This window comes from Euprymna scolopes, chromosome 19 (genome assembly GCF_053919585.1).
Source record: "Euprymna scolopes isolate OS-2025 chromosome 19, ASM5391958v1, whole genome shotgun sequence".
Classification (NCBI taxonomy): domain Eukaryota; kingdom Metazoa; phylum Mollusca; class Cephalopoda; order Sepiida; family Sepiolidae; genus Euprymna; species Euprymna scolopes.
In genome coordinates, this window is record NC_136500.1 from 138,571,384 (window position 1) to 138,598,448 (window position 27,065).

The 27,065-nt window shown below is 32.4% G+C and overlaps 1 protein-coding gene across 1 annotated transcript in view; it reads left to right on the top strand.

Annotated features, from left to right (window-relative positions):
• The window catches only part of LOC145240375 (zonadhesin-like), a 175,170-nt gene extending 148,574 nt beyond the window's left edge, over window positions 1–26,596 (top strand). The window contains exons 33-37 of the mRNA XM_080103956.1: window positions 4,176–4,447; window positions 10,010–10,203; window positions 16,453–16,636; window positions 24,981–25,088; window positions 26,589–26,596. Coding sequence (XP_079960082.1) covers window positions 4,176–4,447; window positions 10,010–10,203; window positions 16,453–16,636; window positions 24,981–25,088; window positions 26,589–26,596 — 766 coding nt within the window. The remainder of the gene's footprint in view (window positions 1–4,175; window positions 4,448–10,009; window positions 10,204–16,452; window positions 16,637–24,980; window positions 25,089–26,588) is intronic.
• The last annotated feature ends 469 nt before the right edge of the window (window positions 26,597–27,065 follow it).

Genomic DNA, 27,065 nt, shown 5'->3' on the forward strand with positions numbered 1-27,065 from the left:
TGCCCCAGTAGTTGCTGACCCTGATAGTAGCCCCCTACACCAAAGTGACAATGTGCCTTGTTTGGGAAAAATGTAATAAAAAAATAAAAAAGAAGGTGGAGAGAAAATGTTTTTGATTGGACATCTTACAACAGTTGGGCTTCCATCAACCAACTTGCCCTGGATTGGAAGGAATTGTGAAAAATAAGTCACGTGAGTTTGCAATCGCACCAAGCGGATAAATCGACTCATGATCATTATTGTTGAAGAAAAAAATGAAATGCAAACTAAAATCGATGTCAAAAATATGTGTTTGTTTTATTCTTAGTTCGCATCTTCATCTCCTCCAGAAGCACATTGAGATTATCGTAATTTATTTGGTGCTATATTTGGCTCAGTTTTCCCCAAACGGTTTAAAGGGACTGCAATTCTTTCGTGGAAATTCTAAAGGATACCACATGTATAATTAATGGCGGTAATTATCAAATTGAACAGAAATTGGCTTTAATTTCTCTGCAATTGATATGCGAGGTGCCTTCAATAAGTTTCCAGACTTTTTTTTTTTTTGTAAAGGCATTTAAAACTTTCATAGACGTTTGTATGAGATGACTGACCAATTTTGATGATTTCAGATTCAAATGAACAGCTACAGCAAGAATTGGAATACATCCTACAAAAGCCTGATTATCACAGCTGGTGAATTTCTACAATGTAAGGAAGGCATGAGTATTTGAGGAATGATAAGAGGTCTAGGAGGAGTAAGGAAATCAGAAAACCAGAGTTGATTCTTCAAATAAAGAATTTCATGGATAAAGACCGTCGCGCGTCTATAGAGACTATAAGTGCACAGTTTTATATCAGTATGGGAACTGTACACACAATTATTCGCAAGAAACTGAAGATTTGAGCGAAGTTTATCGCAAGGGTGCAGTTCACAACGCCATCTTGTCATAGATTATTTTACCAAAATGGGCATCAAGTCAGTCCATCACCCTTCCTATCGTCCACACTTTGATCTCTGTGATTTTTAGTTATTTCCTCAGCTTAAGAAAATGCCCTCCACTCTTTATCTGTGCCTAAACCTAAACGTAGATTCCATGAACAAAGCTACTTTCTTAGAACTGTACGCCTGTGGAATTGTCTTCCGTTTTCCTGCTTTCCGGTTGACTACGGTATGGTTGTCTTCGAGTCTAACGTTCTTGATGAGTCGTTCCATATAAGTTATCAAATTTACCGAATTTTCATTACTAATGATTACTATATTGTCCAATTTCTACTGTACACTCTTTAACCCTTATCCTTGAGTGGCCTCTTGGCCTTGATAATGTGGTGATGCCTATGTAAAAAAAAAGAAAAGACTTAGAGGCTGTCGTAATGAGACAATTGAGGAGATAAAAAAAGGCTGTAACGACGGTAATTGACACCCTCACGCAAGAGTACTCCGATGTTGCCTTCCAGAAGTTGTTGAAACAGTACAAGTGCATTGCAGCCGGAAGAGATTACTTCGAAGAGGTGTTGGGTTTCGTGTGTGTACTTTTAATAAAAGTTTCCATGCGAAATAAGTCTGGAAACTTGTTAACGGCGCCTCGTAAAGCGATCTATGCGCTTTTAAATGTCATCAATTTAATCAAAATTAATGGTTACGATTTCAAAAATACATTAACTAACACTGTTTATGCCTATTATTGATTTGTTTTATTTATTTGCGGACTGTTATCCTCATCTTTATAGTTGTTGTGGCATGACGTTTAGGCCAACTATTCCTCTGGATCTCGTTTTGTTACCCGCGACGGGATTTTTTTTCTTTTTTACGCCACTCAGGGATAAGGGTTATCAAGGCCCGGAAGCCACTCAGGGATAAGGGTATTGCAAGTACATTACGTTAGTGTGGATATTTAATGAAGTATTTACTTAAGAGGGCAGTTCATTAGGAATTTGTTAACGTTGAACTTGAAGACATCAAAGTTGTAGTCAGGTGGGAAGCAGGCAGACGAAACAGAGTTCCACAGGCGTGCAGTTTTAAGAAAGACGCTTTGTTCATGGAATCTACGTTTTGATTTAGGCACAGATAAAAAGTGGGGGAAATTTTTCACAGTGGATTCAGCTGGACGTGTGTTTTTCGTGAAAGATTGGCGAGGGGGGGCAGAGATTGGAAATCAGACGAGCACCTGCCATGGAAATAACGATAAAACAAGGATAGGCTCGCAACGTCTCTTCTGTTGGAAAGAGGTAGCAGGGTAGAGAAAAGGGCATCCCCCACTAAGCCACAAAGTCTATTTTGTACTCTGTCAAGGCAGGATAGGCTGTTTTTAGCAGCTCTTGCCAATATGTGGCAGCAGTACTCCATCCTGCCCAGATATGGCAGCAGTATTCCATCCTTGGACGTACTTGGCTTTTATATAGATAGATAAGAATGCTGAATCTTCAACTGCACCTTAATTAATTACTGCCTGCCATATTTGTTGTCGTCTAATCACGTTTTGGCCAACTAATCATCTTGTTGGTTTTGCGTAGGTTTGAAACCGCTATCTTTAGACAATGCTCACCTGGAATTGTAGTGATTCAACGTCTTTATCCACTGCGCCACGGGCCCCGAAAGATGAGGATAAAAGTCTGCAAATAATTAAATAAAATGTACAAATTACTTATCTCAAAACAATTCCAATAATTAAATAATATATTTCTTATTTTAATCGAATTAAATTATAAAATTAATCATGAATGTTTTCTATTAAAATGCTTTTTATCACGTGTATTTAGTTCAGTTTTATTCAAAAAGGGTAAAAACAAACAACAGAAAAAACAACAGTTAACGAAGATATCACCTTTATTAGTAATATTAAAAATTATAAAGCCAACAGAAATTCATTTTAACTTCTCTGCAATCAGAATAAATTAATCAATGCGCTTGTTAATTTTATTGATTTAAATCAAATCAATAAGATGTAGAACAAATTTCGAATGCAATAAATAATACACTATTTACAACTATTATTGCTTTTTTTACTTAAATTAATGTTTTTCATCACGTGTAAGTGTTGTGCCTCTTCGTATTTCCTATGTTGAAATAGTTGAATGAAGGCCTCTCAGCTAGAATGGTATTAGTCAATGCAATCAGTCGTTGAAAAGAATTTTTTGTAGTTGCTAAATAAATAAATCCTTAGTTTGTCATCACTCCCAGCGTTGAAGATTTTATTTTACAAAGGAATCACTTCTTATCAACGCCCAGAGGCCACTCGAAGATAAGGGTTAAAGGTTGTACAGTTGTCTAAAGGACAATATCATAGTAATGGTTAGAAGTATAAATTTGGTAAATTGGATTACTTAAGGGGAACGGCTCATGAAGAACTTGTTTACATTGGACTTGAAGACGACCATATTGTAGTCGGCTGGAAAGCAGGGAAACGGAAGAGAGTCCCGCAGCTGTGCAGATCGAAGAAAGAAGCTTTGTTTATGGAATATACGCTTAGGTTTAGGCACAGATTAGAAGTGGGGGAAATTATTGATAGTGGTTTCAACCAGACGAGTGTTTCTCGCGAATGTTTGGCGAGGGGGGGCATAGATTGGAGCTCAGACGAGTACCTGCCATGAAAATAATGATAAAACAGAGACAAGCTCGCAACGTCTCTTCTGTGAGAAAGTTGCTTACTTCTCTCGCACTCCAAGAATTTAGACACCAAAGTCGGAAAGTATGATTGAGAAGTCAGCGCCCCTGGGGAGGGGCACTCTGGCTTGCTAAAAGTACCTGGGCAGCCCCGTATCCATTCCCCAGTAAGGCCGCCTCAGACGATCAACAATAAACTAACCCTTTTTAAAGAGAGAAGGGAAAGTCTGGGTAGGTGGACCTTCTAGAACTGAACAGAACTCCCACCACAAAACTAACAGGGATCGAATCATTACAGGAATGGTCGAGTTTTTAAAGGAAAGAAGCTTAGTGTTAGTTACGTTCGATATTATGATCTGTTTATAACCCCATTCCACTACAGAATAAACTTCGTTTTTTAAGGTTTCTGCCATTGTCTTGGATATGGGTCCATTCATTTTTCCTCTTATGTCTATAATAAAGGTTGATATCACCAGCAAATGTACCCATCTCGGACACAATTACATAATTTTTAATTTTTTACTTAATGTAATCATCATCTTACAATAGTTTGTTTTATCACGTGTAATTGTTGTTTCTCTTTCTTTTTCAGATGTGACGTAACTGATGTAGAAACGAAATGCAAAGCAAAAGAAGTCAGAAAATGTGATGCGATTATAAAGCATGAAATCTTCAAGACTTGTCGAGAGAAACTTGAAACGTGGATCGTCAAAGAATATTTCGAATCGTGTCAAATTGACGTTTGCATTTATCGCAAGAATCGCAAACTCTTCAAAGCAGTCTTCTGTGCCGCCATTGAAGGATTCGCTGTTGAATGTGCAAAAGTTGGAATCAATGTCGACTGGAGACAAGTAACGAAATGCCGTAAGTAACGAAACCACTATTACGTTTCGAAGCCATCATTACATTTCGAATCATGTGTTCTTAAGATTATTATGGATGAAATCGTATCAGTTTTATAATGTAAAGGTATTCTTAAAATAAAATTTAAAAAGTTAGTCGGAAGCAGAAAATAATCGCAGTATAAATTGAGTTAGAGAAACTTTTCCAGTTAAATATTTAATCAAGATACGATCAGTAGAAACGTCGTGACCTTCTTGTTTGGAGAAAAAACCATTTCAATGGGATTCAATATATTTCATATAACTGTTCTCGTTTCTGAGTTGTTTGTTCTTATCACTTGTGGTTATAAGTAAAATCATCGAATATCTATTATTGCGATAACCTTGTACTGTGTCAAGACTATTACACAATATATATATATATATATATATATATATATATATATATATATATATATATTTACCAGTGGTGAAAAAACCGGACTAGAGTGCTCAATGTGTAGTCAGAGCAGTATATAGGAAATTTATTACTGTGAGTCCAGAATGAGTTTACAAATTGTTTCAGCTAGAGGAAAATCCTCAAAGAGAGGAAAAAATTCAACTAGCATCGTCAGAATTCATCTATGAATTCTGACGATGCTAGTTAGATTTTTTCCTCTCTTTGAGGATTTTCCTCTAGCTGAAACAATTTGTAGACTCATTCTGGACTCACAGTAATACATTTCATATATATATATATATATATATATATATATATATATATATATAGGAGCAAACGGTTAATAAAACATGTTACAAAATACTTTGAAAAAGAGTTAAAAACATATTTAATCTGTAAAGGAAACACTACATAAGTGGATAGTCCTTAATCCGCGGAGTTTCGAAGAAACTACTTTCCTTCTCATCAGAGGGTAGGAATTAGCAAAATGCGGGATCGGATTTTGCATACAAAAGTATTTGATGAAACAACAAGTAAGTCAAAAATCTTATTTGATAACAAAAAGTGAAGCAGAGGGAATATGGTTAAGAAAAAGGTGATTATACGTGAATGGATAGTCTGGTGGAAGATAAATAATCCAGTGACGGTAAAATCCAAATATATGACTTCAAGTTAATTGAATTTCCATTTGCACGAGTAAAATCCAATTTGCACAAGTAAAATCCAAATTTATTTTATATATATATATATAGATATATATATATATATATTTATATATATATTTATATATATATATTTATTTATATATATATTTATATATATATATTTATATATATATATTCCAATAGAAAATTGCGAGCATGAAAAATAATATGGTTAAGCTTAAACCTGGAAAAGAAAAGGACAATATATTCTAGTAAAAAATATAATAAATTCATAATTTAAAATATTGCAGCATTAAGAATAGATTATATGATGTTTAATTGAATTTTTTTTTATTTTTAAGTTATAAATTTAGAAATTTATAGTTATAAATTTATTATATTTTTTACTAGATTATCTTGTCATTTCATGCTTAAGTTTAACTATATTACTTTTTATGCTCACATTTTTCTATTGTAATTCATGATTTTTCCAGGCTTCCAGTAAATTCACTTATTCTTTGTTTAATTTCAGTCTTTTTTTTTTGCCCCCATCAACATAACATGCACATATGTAAAACAATGCACGGCTTTCATTCTCTCTGTTTCACTTGTTACTTCCCTTTTCGCGAGAGCGGTGAATTAGTAGCAACGCTAGTCGCTGAACTGACGTGGTTGCTATGGAAGCCAGTTATTTGAATATTCGACCCAGTCTATTCATTTACCATTTGTATATCTGTTCCGAAGACAGTCCAGTCTATTTTTGCATTTCGTTTAGCTATCTTTAAAGGGTAATATATGGGAGAGTGTTTACTGTTTCGTCTTTTTATCCATTGATTCTGTATTTCATATTTTACTGATTCGTGTCCATGTTGGCTTTTCTGTAATTCGGTTTGAACTTCAATTCTTTTTGGTTTTGTGAATATAGCGAAAATATTTATATAGAATATTGTGCTTGAAATATGAGAAGTTTAGTAAAAAAAAAAAAACAGTTGTAACTTAAACACTGTTTCTACCATTTGAAGATTATTTGGTACTTATAAGGACTGTTCAATCTTCGGAATCTTCTATGTGATATACACAATGTTTTTAATATGTTAGTCTTGATTTTGTTTTCATAAAAATTGTCGAATAATTATTCAAGAATATTGTTCGTTTTTTAATTATTTGTTCATTGGATTAACTTCATATCGACAGAAATAATATATTTTCATCGTAAAGAAAAAACTGGATAACGTCTGTATGAAAGAAAGAATCATGAAATTTTCGTTCAGACTATTCCGGTATTTTCTATAAACCGGCCGATAATTGTGACTGTATCGCAATAATTATACTGCATACGTTCCAATTATTTTCTCAAATCTATGACCTTCGCAATTTAAAACCCCTTATTATAAAAATGATTATGTGTCATTATTATTCTTTTTATTGTTTTTACTCTCGAGTATATATCCGACACAGTAAGGCACAATTAATCTACCGAGAACATATAAGATATCAATTGACATACCTGAGAGTCAAAACAAAGAAAAGAATATGCTGTTGTCATAGCCTTAGTCATTATTTACCAGGTATAATTTACCACGCATGTGATCAACGGCGGTTTCTTACTTTTTTTTTTTATTTATTACATTTTCACCCCAAACAAGGCACATTGCCACTTTAATGTAGGGGGCTACTATCAGGGGAAACATCTACTGGGGTACTATGTAGGGATTAGGGCAGCGAGATGTTGGTTCACGTTGCACTTGAACTTATGCATGTCAGTACAGTTGGGGAAGCAGTGACCTGGAATGGAATTCCAAAGTCTAGCAGTTCTGGGGAAGAAACTACTGGAGTAGAAAGATCTTTTACATCTAGGGATCTCTACAGTGTGGGGGTGGGATTTTGTAGCTTGTCGGGTCTGTCGAGGGTGTTCACGTCGTGGGGGCACAAGTGCTTGCAGTTCTTCAGAGCATTCACCATTATAATACTTGTAGAACAGGCAGAGGGATACAACGTTTCGACGATGGGACAGAGGCTGAAGTTTTGATGTCAGTCTAGGGCCTATCAGATTTGCGACTCTCTTTTGAACCCTGTCAAGGAACGAAAGACTAGTAGCCGATGCACCGGCCCAAATATGACAGCAATACTCCATACATGGGCGAATAGTGGCCTTATAGAGGTACAGGATACTTTCGGGTGTTAGAAGTTTTCTAGCACGGTAGAGAGAGCCCACCTTCCTCGCAGCAGCCCTGGCAATGCCCTCGATATAATTGTTCCAGCTCATGTTTCCTGTGAACGTTAGGCCAAGGAGCTTGAAAGACGTACTCTCAGCTAAAGAGTTGTTGGCCATTGCTATAGGTGGTAGAGAAGGTTTCTTGTAATTATTGAATGAAACCAGTTTTGTCTTGGTGGCATTAAACGTTACCATCCATTTTTGTCCCCATTCCACTACTGATTTGAGGTCATCATCTAGTGTTTCTGCCATTACTTTAGATATATGTTCATTTGTTTTCCTGTCGTGCCTGCTATAGAGTGTGGTGTCATCAGCATATATACCCATCTCAGAGGCAATTTTGTCGGGGAGGTCATTTATGAATATCAGGAACAGCAGAGGACCAAGGATAGATCCCTGGGGCACTCCCGCATTTATATCATATTGTTTAGACGTACGACCGTCGAGGACAACCTGGATTTTTCTCTTATCTAAGAAGGATTTAATTATGTTAAGTATTCTACCAGTGATACCGTAAGATCTAATCTTCCTGAGGAGACCCTCATGCCATACCCTGTCAAAAGCCTTAGATATATCTAGAGCTACCGCTCTGCCCTCTCCCGCTTTGTCCAGTGAATGGTATATGCGTTCAGAGATTACAGTGAGGATGTCTGCCGTGGAACGGGCTTGTCTAAATCCATATTGATGGTCGGTCAGAAGTTTAGCATCTGTAAGGTGCTGGACTAGAGCATGGTTAATTAAGGTCTCAAATATTTTGGCAAAAAGTGGGAGGAGGCTAATAGGGCGATAATTTAATGGGTCAGTTCTTTCGCCAGAATTCTTGAATACTGGTACCACAGAAGCAGTTTTCCAACAGCTCGGAAAGCAAGATTCATTAAAAAACTGGTAAAAACAAGTGGTATTCCTTGAAGACTGAATGACAATAAGTCTCCTTAAGTGTGTCATATTCTTCGTTTCTATTAATAATTATTAATAATTAATAATTATTAATAAATAATAATTATTAATTAATAATTATAACAATTCAGTGTGTATTCTAGTTAACGCTAATTATGACCGTTATTTGTTTTTTTCTGAAATTTAAATACAATTATTTGGATTCCAGTAAAAGTCAAGACGGCGTCATGACTCCTTATGCTTTCTGGCTTATCAGATGAACAACGTTTATGTGAGAATTAGTGTTGGTTCGATTAATCGGAATCGGAATCGGGAATCGAAAAAACCGGAAATTTTGGCGTATCGGAATCGGAAAAATATGTGCCTATTTTCCGATGCCAACAACGATTCGTTTTAATTGGCTTTTTTTTATTTGATGTTATTTATGGAAAAATATTCTACCGTTGTTAATAATAATACAAAAATAGTGAATATCTGTTGATTTTAACCTATTAGTAAAACTAAAATCAATAGATCATCCCTCACAAGTGTATCCTTACGTTTAAGAAAATATCTGCACATTTAACATGTGTTTTTATGGTAATCGTGAAAAATAACAACTTTATAGTTAACTACATAGAGATTTAGTAAGAATCGGCATTGGAATTGGTAATTGTATCGGAATCGGGAATTTAATACGGAATCGGTAATTGTATCGGAATCGGTAAAAAATACTGGAATCGTCCCATGCCTCATTATAATGTTTATGTCACCAGTTGTTAAAAGATATTGTATAGCGTTATATATATATATATATATATATATATATATATATATATATATATATTGTTTCTCTTGTAGAGGTAAAGGAAGGATCAATATTTAGAATTATTCTTACATGTATGCGCTCGCACTTTCGCACTTTGAACACTCTTAACATTAAGCAATATAAAAACCAATCATCATATTGTATGCATCGGATTATTTTATTGTTATCATCAGTTTCTTTGGTATTTTTTTAGTCAGAATTCTTTCTTGAACGACATCGGGTACTTACAAGAGCGACCGCATGAAGGTTGCCAACATCCTAAGTAAAAAGGAACTTTGAGAAACAAACTATATTCGAACTTTCGATATCTAGGTTATCAGTCCGTGTCCTTAACCATTGAACCACCGTCACCTCTCACCAAAGCACTAACGTATACAAAAGGGCGTTGAAATTGTTTTATGAAGGAGACATTATAAAAACGCAACTCATGCTCGAGTGGACTCCTTTGTAAAAGAAAACAAACGCACAAACGAACAAACAAACAAAGAATACGTCAAAATGATAAGAAATTGCGTTATTTAATATTTGTTTTTGATTTTGAAATTCTTCAAGATTCACATGTATCTTTTAATGTATTATAGAGAAGAAATGTCCTCCAAGACAAATATATGAAGTCGCTACACCGATTTGTCAGCCATCTTGTCGTGAACCACATCCGGAATGTGAGGAACTGATTGACGGCTGTGTCTGTAAGGAAGGATATGTCCTCAGCGGAAAGAATTGTGTCCCGAAGTCAAAATGTGGCTGTTTCTTCAAGAATTCAAGATACATGGAAGTGAGTATTTATATCAATGGCGATTCTCCTATTTTCATTCAGTTTGACTGTTTTCGTAAACAGCGCTTAGTTTTGCAATTTCATCCATATTTTAGTTTAGTTTGTCTTAACTTTATTTCATATACTATATAAAGGGAAAATTCTGTTGGTTTGTGTGTGTGTGTGTGTTTCTATGTCCGCTAAAAGCTTTAGTTATCCGCATCGAAGTGGCGTGAACGTGGTACCGTTAGAAAGAGCGATTTCTCGAACACATAATATAAAAAAACTTGGTCAATTATTTTATGTAGAAATGTCGTTTGGTTTAAGGGAGTCAGGTAAAACTCTCGGTTACGACACTGTTTATAAATCGCGCAATGTAGATTCGTTGTTTCATTTTTAAAAGCCTAATTTGCAGCGAAGTAACATCTGTGACGTCGTGGTTTCATCGATAACGTGTTGCTTACAAAATCTTTCTTTCGGTTTCGCTTCTTGCTGATGGCACCCAGATCCCTTTTTTAACTGTATTTTACGACCGGGTAAGGCCGGGCGCCCTCTCCCCCGCTAGTTCCAAATAAGGTACAGTGAAACGTAAAAGGACTACTGAGAATTAGCGAGATCCTAAACAATGAGCTGAGCATTGGAGTATTTGTTCACATTACGTATAAGTTTCTACGTGTTAGTACAGTCAGGGATCAAGGACCTGAGAGGGAAAACAATTGGAGTATAAAACTTTCCGATATCTGGCGACCTATGCTGTCAAGAAGTGGGATTTTGCTCACTGTTAGTGTATCGATATTATTTATGACGAGAGCATCAATGATGCATGTTTTTTTCTGGGCATATTCCATTAAAATAGTTATAAAAACAATCTCAGCGGTCAATATTGCAGCGAGAGGCAGAAGTTTTTGACAGTACGAGACCTTTTAGATTGAAAACTTTTGTTTGGATTCTATATCCAAATTTAACACTAGTCTTTCCATATTAGTGTTAGATTCAGCGGTCTAGATGTGGCAATAATAGGTTATGCATAGACCAATAGTCGCTTGGTAACGATATAGATAGGGCTATGACAACAGCATATTCTTTTCATTGTTTTGACAATCGGGTATACATCCAACACAGTTAAACACAATTAATCAACCGAGAACCACATCACGCTATATAAAACCATATAAGATATCAAAGGATATATACCTAAGAATCAAAACAAGGAAAAGAATATGCTGTTGTCATAGCCCTAGATATAGAATACTTGCATGGGTGATAAGTTTTCTAAAGGGATATAGGTAGCCTATCTGGTTTTTAGTAATATTAATTCATTATTTTCAAAAAACAGTTATTGCAATTACTAAGATAATCTGCAGTAATCCGTTTTATGAAAATTTTAATTTTATAAATAAGTACAGTAATTAAAAATTTAGTATGATTTTCTAATGCAATCTATGTATTATTGATGTGAACTGTCTCTCAAATCTAATTTTAGACCATATAAAACTGTTAATTACAATGTAAAATCAATTGTGTGCCTTTGTAGTTTTAAATATGATTTGGACTTGATCTATTTCATAAAATCTTTGCAATGTGTCGGAAGATTATTCGTATGTTTCATCTATATATTAATACAATATATATTAATACAATATATATTAATACAATATATATTAATACAATACCGTGTTTGTTATTTATCTTGTGTGCCACGCTTACATCTGAGTGACTGTCGTTTAATTATTATGGACTTCCATTTCTTGTAATAAATTATTTTCCAAGAATTCTTCATAAGCTTTGGTTTCGGTTCCATTTTAGCTGATGGCACTCAAGTAATCTATTGTTTTATAAATAATTTTGTCAAGATTGATTCAGAAGTTTTGGTTTCGGTTTCGATTATTCTGGGGAACTCAAGTTATATATATATATATATATATATATATATATATATATATATATATATATATACATATACATATATATACATATATAAACATATATATATATTTATTCATATATATATATATTTCTGTAGAAATATATTTTCTTATTATATATCAATCCTTATATAAGAATCTCAATGTGATTACAGAGCAATATATAGAATAAATGACAAAAATTTATATTCCAAAATTCATGACGTTGACCATCTTATAGTTTATTTCTTTAAATTTTTGATTTATACAATTCTTGACAGTATCTGTTTCGTAGCGCAAAATGAATCACTTAATTATTATATCAATTAGTGAATCTATTATGCCCTTAACTCATCAGAAGAAATACCAACAATCAATCCGTCAAAAGGAATTGAAATGTGATACAACATGGTGAAAATCCGAAAATTGAAAGCGAAGCTGCAAATACCTTTTTATTTTTCCATTTCGCCATAATGAATTTTTATCAAACAAAGTCATTAAACCCAACTATTCGTACTAACAATTTTAATTAATTTATGAATCTTCTACCAAAATGTCCTATTTGATAATTAGTAAATTCATTAATTCTAAGTTATGTATACATACTTATGAAAATAATATATATATATATATATATATATATATATATATATATATATATATATATATATATATATATATACGAGCAAACAGTTAATAAAACATGTTAAAAAACACTTTGAAATGAGTTAAAAACATATTTAATCTGAAAAGGAAACACTAGATAAGTGGATAGTTTTTTGTTTTTTTTCATATTAACTATGTATTAAAATCATTTCAAGGTGATTTTTAACATGTTTTATTAACTGTTTGCTCGTATTATAAGCTCTATCTCCTATTTGGTTTTATCGAGCTTTTACATCTAGCTGAGATAACTTTATAAATATTAATTCTTTAATATTTATAATATACTTTAATTTACCATCTTGGATTATTTTGGTAAATTTAATTGTAATTTTTATTTCATATATGTATATATATATATATATATATATATATATATATATATATATATATATATATATATATATACATATTTCGGTTTCCATTATAGCTGATGGCACTCAAGTCATCTATTGTTTTATAAATAATTGTGTCAAGATTGGTTCATAAGTTTTAGTTTCGGTTTCGATTCCAGCTGATGCACCAAATTTATACGGATATATATTTTTGAAATCACAACTTTATAAGATATAATATTCGAGAGTAAATTAACTCTATAATGATATATACGAAATCTGCATGAATTAAAGTATTCTATTTAAACATTTGACGGTAGCCTACGCCGGGTGTCCTTGCTAGTTTAGATAAATTATTTTACAGTTTGAACAAAAGAGCTACAATAATATCAGGGCGTTTCCATTTACACTGAACATCTACAGAATGCCAACATCAATATATTACATATGAAAGAGTCCCCTGTGGAATTTCCACGGGTCCCACTAGTCTATATATTAATACGATAACGTGTGTTATTTTGCGTGTGACGCTTGCATCTTTTATATTCCCAGTGACTGTTGTTTAATTGTTATGACTTCTGATATTTTGTAATAAATAATTTTACCAAAAATTCTTCATGAGTTTTAGTTTCGGTTTCGATTATGGCTGCGGGCACTCAAGTCATCTATTTTTATATAAATAATTTTACGAAGAATTCTTCATACGTTTTTATTGTGGCTGAAGGAATTTAAGTTGTATGTATATATATATATATATATATATATATATATATATATATATATATATATATATATATATATATTAAAAGTAAATATATATATATATATGTATATATATATATTAAAAGTAAATATATATATATATGTATATATATATATGTATTAAAAGTAAATATATATATGTGTATATATATATATATATTAAAAGTAAATATATATATATATATATATATATATATATATATATATATATATATATATATATATATATATATATATATATATATTTACTTTTCTTCATAAATTTTGGTTTCGGTTTCGATTCAAACTGGTACATACGTAATGCATATATTTTTTTTATTTTTTCAAATTCCAAATTTATAATATACTAGCAAGCCGGTCGGAATTGCTAGCTCGTAAAATATGCTTAAATATGATATTCAGATTAATGCAGATTTCGTATTTATTATTATATTATATTGGACCAAATATAAAGTAATCGAAACCAAAACGTTTAGCTTACGATTTACTTTTTCATTTGACGTTAATGACTGAGATATGAAGACGTTTGCTGCAAGACTAAAACTTAAAACATGAGCCCATAGGTATTACGTTACGCATGCATATGCCTTGCTTGACCATAGCCTGGCAAATTCCATTTTTGTTTTATTTTCACACTTTTGCACCGATTTTCCCTGGCTAACACCCAAAATTTAAGTTTCGCATGGGTTCGAATAACCTATATGTTAAGTTTCATGTCTCTAGACAAAAAACTGACCGAGAATAGGCATTTTTTAAACAAACGTACACACACACACATATATATATATATATATATATATATATGTGTGTGTGTGTGTGTGTGTGTGTGTGTGTGTGTGTGTGTGTGTGTGTGTGTGAGCAAACAGTTAATAAAATGTGTTAAAAACACTTTGACATGAGTTAAAAACATATTTAATCTGAAAAGGAAACACTAGATAAATGGATAAATGGATTTTATTTTTTATATATATATATATATATATATACGCGTACATATATATATACGCGTACATATATATATATACGCATACATATATATATACGTATACATATATATATATATGTAGAAAGATGTTTATGTTTACTATAACCTTTTTACGCAAATATTACGCAAGTATAAATCATCTAGAATAGCTGCATGACGCGTAATAGTAACTAAAAATAAATAATAATCCCATAGGAAAACGGAAAAAAACTAATAGGGAATTAATTAAAATGGCTGTTTAAAGGATATGCAAATGAGCAAGATTTTATGCAGATTAATGCAATAAAATCACCCATATATAACAAAGTTGTAATTTTCCTACTATCAATATCAATACACAAAAAAAAACAAATTTATAGAAGTATTGCTAAGAATCGATAGAAAATTGGCCCCATAATAATATATACAAAATTGACCCTATAATAATATATACAAAATCTGCATGAATAAAAACATCATAATTAAGCATATTTTATGACCGGGCTACGCCAGGCGTCCCTGCTAGCTTAGATAAATACTTTTGTAGTTTTAATAAAAGAGATACAAATGTCTTTTATGCATCTGACAATGTTCTTGAATTAAATTGTATAACATATTAACTCTCAATAGATTGGATAATATTAACTGTAAATCTAGTGTTATCTAATATCTATATAATTATAAAACTCAAATGATCTTGTAACGATGCATGTAGCCCACTTTCCGGTTTACAACATCAGGTTGCGCATGCGCGCATGACCTGCACACTGAAATATTAACGTTATTATTTCGAAATCATTATTTAACATGGGAAGAGTGGGGTTTAAAATAAATTAAACGTAATACAGAAATGAACGATGTAAAAAAAAGCAGACAATATTAACAATTGTTTATTTGGATAATTTTAACGCGAAACAAAAAAGAACAATTGGGACGCTGAAATATTAACGTTATTATTTTGAAATTATTATTTGACATGGGAAGAGTGGGGTGTAAAATAACTTAAACGTGATACAGAAATGAACGATGTTAAAAAAAGCAGATATATCAAACTTTGAATTTAACTATAATAAGTATTATGGTATCTGTTCAGTGCATATTTACCTATAAGTATGGGCAACCACTTATAATTCAGTAACTGTAATTTTTTTTCAAAACTAATCAATTATAATATACAGAACGACTCATAAAAACCCATCTATATTCTTTTTTTCATTTTAATATACTTCCATAGAAATGTTTGTTTTGTCAAAAAAAAAAATATTTTCTTTACGTCACAAGTGTCACGCTCATACATGAATTCTATAGCTAATATAACATACTGGTCCAACGGGCCACGGGTAGTCTAGTATTTTATAATTATTTGCATTTATGAACCGTTTAATTCATTTATTCTATGTATGCATTATTTTACAAATGTAAATTAAATTTACATTAAATGCATAATTATCTTATATAATTTTTATTTTCATTACAAGAACATTTATATTCATAATATCCCTAATTTAATTCTAAAATATGTTTTTTTTTAATTTTATTTCATAAGTAATACCACTATCAAATATGATGATTAATCTGGTTATGTCTTATCTATTTTTGTCAATATTTAATTCAGTTCTGAGAGTTTCTTACTCTATCACAGGTTTTTGAAGAATTCACAAACGAAGGATGCAAACAGAAATTTATTTGCAAACCTGGCAGTAAAATCGTCGTTGAAGATTTGTTTCCTTGCAATCCGAACGGAAGATGTTTGCTTAAAAACGGAAGATTTGTTTGTGTTTGTAAAAACGGATTCAAATTATATAAAGGAAAATGTGTTCCAACAGGTATTTTTGAAAACACTTTTTTATTAACAAAATTTGTTTTTATTCATAATTTTTTTTATCATTTGTTTAAGTGTTTCTCTCCGTTATCAACCGATTTTATTTCATGCTCTTGGTATTGTGGCAGATATAGTCATAAAATATGACATCAAAGTAATTTCAATACTAATAAAGTGTCGTCAGCAATCAAGTAATCTAATACAACGATATAAGGATGGATTTCTGAATAGAATGAATGAACTACTTTCAATAAAGAACCGAACACTAATTATGATTTGTTTTCAAAGTATTACTTCATTTAATAGTTTTACAAGTAAACTGATATTTATTTACATAATTATTAATAATCTATATTGTTATAAAACTCAGATCAGCTTGCTTGCTCGCTTGGGCGTTTAAATCGTCGTCCCATTTCTGACTTTCGGTTTTAAAAACCGTCTGCTTACCTATTCCATGGCCGCTCTGTCTTAAGTCCGATATTAAAAGCCACAGCTGCTATTCAAAGCATATACGAGGTCGACAATATTTTCCGTGGTTTTAAATTATTTTAATGTGTTTTTCTTACAAATAAACGTTGAGGTAAAAAGAAAACTGATTTAAATATAAATATATAATTATAATCATATACATTTACTGCTTTTAGTAGCGCTCCTGTGGATTCTGACGTTTTTTTTATTTTATGTTTTTTTTTTCTTCAGGCCTTACTTAAAAATATTTTCTCTTCACGGAGAGGGGAAGTAGAATCTTGGTTTCAGTAGTGCTTTTAGTAGAGCCTCCTTAATTATCATTAATGATTGCAGTAGTGATTTGGATGCTTCCTGAATTTTATTTTGTTCTCATCACTTAAAAAAAAATGTTTTCTCAAGACAATAAAAGACAATATAATTTAAAAATCACTTTTTATTTTGAACATTTTTCATCTTACCTTTAAAGGGCTTACTGGTAGACTACTAGAAATATAAAAACAGGAAACTAAAATGTATATATATATATATATATAAGAAAATGAGTAAAGATTAAGCTTAGAAACCAAGAGGATCCGTCACCTTTAGAGTAAATATACATATTAATATTCATATAGTAATCCCAACTAAATAAAAAAACTCAATACAATCAACAAAGGGAATAGAGCTTGTAATGTAAGGGCAAAAATATGACCTTTGACAGTTTGTCTTATATATATATGTATATATATATGTGTGTGTGTGTGTGTGTGTGTGTATATATATATATATATATTAATATATATATATATGTGTGTATATATATATTAATATATATATACACATATATAGATATATATATATATGTATATATATATACATATATATATGTATATAAATATATATATATACATATATATATATATGTATATAAATATATATATACATATATATATACATATATATATATGTATATATGTATATATATACATATATACGTACATATATATATATATACATATATATATACATACATATATGCTGTATACGTGCATAAATGTATACTTTTATGCGCCTAATTATTTTATTTGTGTGTTGATATATATATATATATATATATATATATGTGTGTGTGTGTGTGTGTGTGTGTGTGTGTTAGTGTGTACGTGTGCGTGTGTATGTGTGCGTGTTTAAAAGAAATGTATTACAAAGGATTAAATATACTTTTTATGAATGTTTCCCATGTATAGGCTCATTACTGTGCGTCCCAATTTTGAATGTTGCTAGATTCAGCCAGTGAATAATTATATGATAAAAATTATATATATGCCGCTCCCCATGTGAGGGTACCAAATTGGTTAAAGGGAAGATAGATTTTTCCTAATCTGTATTTAGGTAAAAATGCACTTTTGTCAATTATTGAATTCATTCAAAAACGTACCACGAAAACAAAAACAAATAACATATATATAAGTAAGTCGCGATATATCCAAAACAGTCGTGCGAGATGGGTGAGCGGAAGAAGAGTTTAGTCTCATTCCGTGGGGTCGCGATTTCGAATCTTGCTAGATTTTATCCACTCTGATGAGTCGTAGACGACGAAACACGTGTCACTGGATAATATATATATATATATATATATATATATATTTATATATATATATAACTACTTCATTTACTCACATAAAATTAACATACGAAAGTATAAATTTATGCGCAAACTTTAAGTATTTACTTCAAAAGTTCTCAATACGTAAGTAGACCTAGTTAGTTGGTTGGTTGTTTTTGTTTTACGGCATATCAACCCTTTTCGGGTTATTTAATGCCGAGGAGCTTGTTAGTAATTTATAAAATATATATGGCGATTAAGCTACAATGAATATCTCGCGTTTCATCCACTCTAGGATTCTTCACACATATAACCCTAAGTCCAATCACCCACCATCAATTATAAAACAGATTCCTCACTCGATCGTAAGTAGACTCAGTAAGAACTCAAGCGACGAAAATGCATTTAATAGGTCAACCTATATCTATGAAACAGCCCTAAAAAATAGTGGATACAAAAATATTGATATCAAATATAAGCAACAAAACACCAATAACTATAATAAAATTAAAAATAGAAGAAAAAGAAATATCATCTGGTATACGACCCCATACAATCAAATGTTAAATCAAAACTTGGCAATAAATTTCTAGATCTTATCGAAAAGCACTTTCCCGCAACCAACCCCTTACTCAAAATTTTAAATAAAAATACCCTAAAGTTAGCCTACAGTTGTTGCGAAAATTTAGAGATGATAATTAAAGCATATAATAACAAAATATTAAATAAAAACAATGTAAACAACAAAATGAATAATATAAACAGTCAACACCATGACAAAAATAAAACTAACACAAAAGACGCATATATAACTAGCAGAAATAATAATAATAATAATAATAATAATAATAATAATAATAATAATAATAATAATAATAATAATAAACTACGGACAACAACATCCATACTAGAAATAAAAATAAAAATACTGATAACGAACAAGATAAACGCAACTGTAGATACCGCACATTTTGCCCACTTCAAAATAAATGTCTAACCAAAAGCATAGTTAACCAGGCCACAATATTCGCGAAAGAAAACCCGAATAACAAGAAATATTACGTAGGTATGACTTCCTTAGATTTCAAAACTAGATATTATGACCACAAAAGTACATTCAACAATAAAAAAAACACCGTATGAAAACAAAGCTAGCAAATAAATACTGAGAACTCAAGGAAAGCGGCCGTTCGCCGGTAGTCGAATGGAAAATAGTAAGACTAGCAAACACCTATAGAGACCTAGACGACGCATGTAGATTATGCCTTCATGAAAAATTTGCTATCCTGTACTTTAAAGAACCCCAACATCTATTAAACTGTAGGAGAGAAATAGCGAACAACTGTGTTCACAGGATAAAATTTACTCTAGGATAGAGATACAAAATAACTTTAAAACTAACAAAAACAATAGAAGATAAACAAATAAATAAATAAAATAAATAAACTATCATATATATATATATATATGTTTAAAGAAAAATTAGAAAAAAAACGAATGAAATCATTAAAAAATCAACGTTTCGTCCCTGTCTCAAAGGACATCTTCAGGATAATTGAGATAAAAATGTGATAAAAGAAAAAGTCATAGATCGTGCGAAAAAAGACAGTTTTTTAAAATCCAACCCATGTTGGGAAAGGATGAAATATGTGTGCGTATGGGAAGGTTGTTTGATGTCTATATATACAACTTTTAAAATGCATTAAAATAAATATGTACATTATTATTATTATTTTTGTTTGTTTTTTTTTTTTGTTTTTTTTCTTTCCTTCTTCTGCAAAAACTACTCATTTTCCTGAAACATTCAAAGAAAAAAAAAAAAAAAAAAAAAAAGGCTAGCCAGGATCCACCCTGATGCCTTGCTCTTATATTATTATTTTCCCTATGCTAGGGGTTAAATGGTAGAAGCCTTTTCTTTGCGTAATAGTATTAGTATTCAAAATTAGTGCTGATTCTAAAAGTCTTCTTTTAGCTCTATCTATCACGTATTTAATAATTTTCGCTTGATCTAAATTAAATGAGTGATCGTGTTCTGCACAATGGCAAAAGAGTGCATTTAGGGCGTTACCATTCCTTATATCTCTTCTGTGCTCGTTTAGTCTTAATTTCAATTTTCGTTGTGTTTCACCTATGTACGCTTGTTGACAGTTGTTACATGGGATGGAATATATACCGGCATCGGATGTGAGGGTTTTGGGAGAGTGCTTGGTAGTTTTTAATGTCTGTTTTATGGTTGAGGAAGTTGTTTGTATCAGGTGAAAACCAAGTCTATCAAGAGTGTCGTAGATTTTTGTATTTTTGGTGTGGGTGGGAATGAAAAGATGTCTGTTTAATAGTGAGGTATCTGTTTTATTTTTCTGTGTGTTTATATTATAGTGTATTTTCGTAGCTTTTTTCTTTGCGTAAGAAATGAAATAGGATGGATACTGTAGTTTTCTTAAAACATTCGTAATATATTGAAATTCATCATTAAGATATTGGGGACTGCATATTCTAAAGGCACGTAAGAAAAAACCTATAATCATGCCCGTCTTTATTTTATCATTGTGGTGTGAGTAGTAATGAATATAGTCGTTTTTGTGTGTGGTCTTTCTATGTACTTTGAAACTCAGGTCGGTTTCTGATCTGATGAGGAATATGTCTAGAAAAGCTAGGGAGTGGTCTTGTTCGGATTCATGTGTAAAATTTATAGATGGTTCCACTGAATTTAATTTATTTCTAATTTGTTCTATTTGTGTGTTTTTAGGAAGAAAAATAAGAATATCATCTATATATCTAAAATATGTGGAGTTTTTAGGAAGTCTGTGTTTAAAAGAGTTGGTTTCTAAGAATTCTAAGAATAAGCAGGCTAGTACACCACTAAGGGGGTTACCCATAGGGAGTCCAAATTTCTGTCTATAGTAAGACTTATTAAATTGAAAGTAGGTTCTATCAGTGATGAGTTTTATAATTTGTATTAGTGTATCTGAGGAAAAAGGTAGGTCGGCTTTAATTTTGATTAAGTGCTTGTGGAGTAGATTAAGGCATTTTTTGATTGGAATATTGGTGTACAGGGAAATTATGTCTAAACTATGCATGGTTTTATTTTGCATGTCCATATTTTTTATTCTATTTAGGAGGTCACCAGTTGGACTGGGGCATTTACCACCAGTTTCTTTCTCTTAGCTAGATTCCAAAAAGAGTCCCCTTGTTACAGCGCCATAATGTTACATTCCTGTGTCTGTTTTATAAGACTTTTAATAGAATTTGTTCTGACGAACCCATGACACTCCCTCCCTCGAGATAAATACCACTGACTCACCAGACAAGCATCAAAATGCCTAGATGCCGGAAAACCTTCTTTATTCCATCGAACTGCTTGACTTTAGAATCCCTTCCCTATCCCCCGCTTCCCTGACCGTACTGACATGCAAAAGTTTAAGCGTATTGTGGACAGCCATCTTGCTGCTCAACTCCTGACAGAGTGTCTCTACCCTGCAACCTCTCTCTCACTTATTTTATCGTTATTTCCATGGCAGGTCTGCTCGTCTGAACTCTAATCTCTGTCCCTCCTCGCCAATCTTTCACGAAAAACACCCGTCTAGCTGAATCCACTGTGAAAAATTTCCCCTACTCTTTATCTGTGCCTAAATCAAAACGTGGATTCCATGAACAAAGCTTCTTTCTTAGAACTGTACGCCTGTGGAACTCTGTTCCGTCTACCTGCTTCCCACCGGACTACAACTTGGATGTCTTCAAGTCCAACGTTAACAAATTCCTAATGAATCACCCCCTTAAGTAAACACTTCATCAAATCTCCACACTAACGTACTGTACTTGCAATAGCCCTTATCCCTGAGTGGCTTTCGGGCCTTGATAAGTAGTGACCACCTTGTTAAAAAAAAGTGGTCCGAAATAGTCGCCCCTTGCGACAAAGTTGCACTTGTTTGGTGTGAATAAGAGTAAATAAAACGAATTCCGTCACGATAAAAACTAATCATTATTGAACCAATAAATTGTTATTTCGCCCAGTTACTTCTACCGGGTGTTCAATATTTTGCGTTACATCTTTCATTACAAGGTGACCCCAAAATAAAACGGGCCCCAAATCTAATTAAGCCCCGCTTCTTAGTGTTTTGTCTGAATGAAATAAAACTTTGGTCATAACTAGTTTATTATATTCAAAACATCACATCAAAACACTAAGGTTTCATTTGAATACACGTTGACTTGTCTTGGTCTAGTAGCTTCTCATCTGCCTATACCTACATCCCCTCTTGTTTGGATTTAGAAATTTGGTCTTTTTTCTCCGTTCTACAGTATATGTTCTATATATACTTTCTATGTTTTTTTTTGTTTTTGTTTTTTTTTGGGGGGGGGTCACCCTGTATTATTTATATTTAGTGAATTTTCATAATTTTTCCCCCTTTTTCATATATATATATGCAACAAGTTCAACTTGAAGATTACTTTTAGACAATATATGCCCCATAACTTAGCGAAACGAATTGCCATCGTAGAGCTATGCAAATCCGGAAATTCTGCAGGAGACATTGGGAAGACCTTAAATGTGAACCATGTGTTTGTGTGGAGAGCACTAAACTGTTTTAAATCATCTGCTGAGATAAAAAATATATTTGACCTATCTTGGAGAGTAAAGTCTCAGCTTCCCACCATACCAATTTGGAGGCTCAGAAGAAAAAATTAGGTAAAGAATGGGTCAAAATCCCACTAAAAAAATCATTCGTGACACGTGTAGAGCATTCGTCAAAGCATTTGCAGCAGGTTATTGATGTACATGACGGTTGCAAATAATATAGTTTTAATAATTGGAATCTAATAATTCTATTGTTTATATTTACGTTTCGATGATCTGTATTGTTTAGTTTATTTAATAAATGTGACCAAAAAAATGTGTAATTATTGAACACCGAGTACATCAAGCTCCTTTGATATGGAACCAATATATTTTTCCTTATGTTATTTGGTTTGTTTTGAAAAGCCGCTGCACTAAGTGAAGTGCACTCTGACTTACAAAACTGCCTTAGCAGCACCGTCTACGTTCTCAAAGAGAATGTAAAGGCTGTGAGGATAAGCCTATTAGCACTAAACGAATCATAAATCAGTACGAAAGGTATGAACCCACTCGGGGTGTGCGGGATGTGACTTAGAATTAGTAGCGTTAGTTTTATTTCGCTTCTAACAATTTTGATAGTTTGTCGAAAAACATATTTAAAGATGTCTAGTATATACGTGTGTGGTGGTGATGGAGCAAGGTTTCGATAAAATCATTTCTCCGGATCTAAAACGAATTTTAGCCGATACATAGACCGACAAATATCGGCTGTCAGTATATACATATATAAAAGGATATATGAATCCAACGTGAAGAACAAAAGTAAAAATGATGAATATCTATAATATAAAGCTGAATGTGTGTGTGTGTGTGTGTGTGTGTGTGTGTGTGTGTGTGTGTGTGTGTGTGTGTGTGTGTGTGTGTGTGTGGTCACGAATAGGCTCCTATATAGTTGACTATTTTCAAAAACTGATTACATATAATGATAGAAGATGTATCGAGACACAGGAATGGGTATGTTTGATCTGACAGAACGGCGGTTCATTAAAATTGAGGGGTCTGCGTTCCCGCCTCGTCGACAAAGTATGGAAATAAAAAATTTAAATATTAAAAAAAAAAAACGTTTACAAGTGTTTTTGATATAGATGTACATAAGGATACTTTGATAAGTATGTTTTAACTTAAATAGGGATGGTATAATAAAATTGTGGGGTCTGCGTTCGCGCCTGGCCTCCATAGAATGGAAATAGGCACACAGTTTAATAAAGACTTTCCATATCTATCTGCGTAAGTATACTTTGATAATTATGTTTCAGTTTGAAGAAATATGGTATAATAAAATTATGGGGTGTTCGTTCGCGCCTGACCTCCATAGAATGTAAATATATCACAAAGTTTAACAAGGTTTTTTAATATAGATCCACAGAATATTGTGATAAGTGTTTCAGTGTGAACAGGTATGGTATGATAAATTATGGGGTTTAACTATTTTATTTTTACTTTCATCATATTTTGCTTTGGTTTTGATACCCCCAAATTTACAACCCTTCCTTTTTATAACCTATCATACTTTCATAAATTAGTCCATTTTCTGTAGGCTATTTTTGAACACAGTCAACGAGGAGTACTTTTCCTAGTAAATATATAAATTGAGAGAGACTGTTGTGAAATCAAATCTGTATTGATATAATAATTCTAGTGACAGTGGAAATATGTGTATATTTATTTTATTTCGTCCAGATTCGTGCGTCTTTAATGCGTGTCAAAATGGAGGAAGCTGTCTAGAAGACGGTTGGAAATGGAAATGTGTTTGTAAACCAGGATATATCGGAAAATACTGCCAACGTGGTAAGTGATGTCACTTTGATTAACTAACTTTAATTCATTGTTTTTTTTATAAATAACAATACACAAGTTTTATACAATTACACAATAAATTATAGAAACGAATAACGAAATGTCATAGGCAATATTTGTCATTATTATAACTTGACATGAACAACATAACAATTAAAAATTATATTTTACGAAATGTATCGGTTAATGGAGTCGTTATTAGATGAAATTTATTTTTCTAATTCTACTTATGCTAAAAATAGAAATAAATCTATCAGTAATTTTTAATGAAAAGTTTCATTTGTGATTAGAGATAAAGTAAGACTTGTTCAGCAAAATATAATATCAGTTAAAAAAAATAATTTAATCTAATTAACCTAATTAAGTATATAACAGAGCGCGTGTGAAAATAGATGGATAGCGGGCAAGAGAAACTATTAGCAGCAGCAGGCGTAAAATCACGTATGCAAATTAGTAAGTGTGGGCGAGATGGCGTGATGAGAAATAAAAAGAGAAAAGGGGCAGAACGTGGTCGAGCAAAAAAAAAAGAGGAGAAGGAAATTGAGGGATCGGGCAAGATGGACGTGTGAAAGTCGGAGGGCGAGAGAACGTGGTGTGGCGGCGACAGAGACTTTTAATTAAAGCGCCTGTGTGTACGATTAGATTTTGGAAAAATAATGAAATGCATTGTTTTGGAAGAACCACGAATAAATGCCTTTTACTTACATTTAAGAAAAGGTGTCGAGTTGAATTTATATATTTGCTTTACATTTGTTTGTTTTGTTCCTGAAACGTTGCAAGTGTACACGCTATATCAGTAATTAAATCATTGTATCGCATGTCATAAATATAGCTTGACATAAACAACATAACAATCAAAATTAATCTAAAATTATATAAGAGCCAGGTACGTCAAAGGATGGAGTACTGTTGCCACGTCTGGGCAGGAGCTGCTAGGAAGGACATCCTTCCTTGATAGAGTTCAAAATAGATTTCGTAGCCTTGTGGGGGATGTCCTTTTCTCTTCCCTGCAACCTCTTTCTCATAGAAGAGATGTTGCGAGTTTGTCTCTGCTTTATCGTTATTTTCATGGCAAGTGCTCGGCTGAGCTCCATTCTATGGTCCCTTCTCGCCAAACTTTCACAAGAAACACCTGTCTAGCAGAAAACACTATCACTTATTTCCCACCCTTTATCTGTGTCTAAACCTAAACATAGATTCCATGAACAATGCTTCTTTCTTAGAACTGCACGCCTATGGAATTGTCTTCCGTTTTCCTGCTTTCAGGCTGATTACAATATGGTTGTGTTCAAGTCTAACGTAAACAAGTTTTTGATTAGCCGTTCCATATAAGTTAATAAATTTACCGAATCCCCATTACTAACGGTTACTATATTGTCCAATTTTTACTGTGCACTCTTTAACCTTTATCCTCGAGTGGTCTCTTGGCCTTGATAAGTGGTGATGCCTATGTAAAAAACATTTTTTAAATTATATTTTTATATTTTACAGTCGATTGATCCATGTTTTAATCGTGTTTCCTGAGTAAATAGTAATTTGCTAAGAAATGTTAGTTAAAATATATCAATATTTAAACGAAAATTATTTAATATAATTAACCTAATTAAGCGTAGGCGGTACAGTAATTAAAAAATGAACAAAAAGAGATATGCCATGAGAGAGTTCCGAATAGACTTCGTAGTCTAGTGGGGGGGGTACCCTTTTCTCTTACCTGCAATCCCTTTCTCACAGAAGAGGCGTTGCGATCCTGTCTCTATTTTATCGTTATTTTCATGGCAAGTGCTCGTCCGAGCTCTAATCTAAGGTCCCCCCTCACCAAACATTACCTGCTTTTCAGCTGACTACAATATTTGGCCTTCGGGACAAGATCAAAGTGTAGTATCTGTTCCGGCAGATGCTGCAAGCTATGACTAGCTATGACTAGCAAAGACCGGGTGTGGGGGCAACCCCACATGCCTGACCATTAAC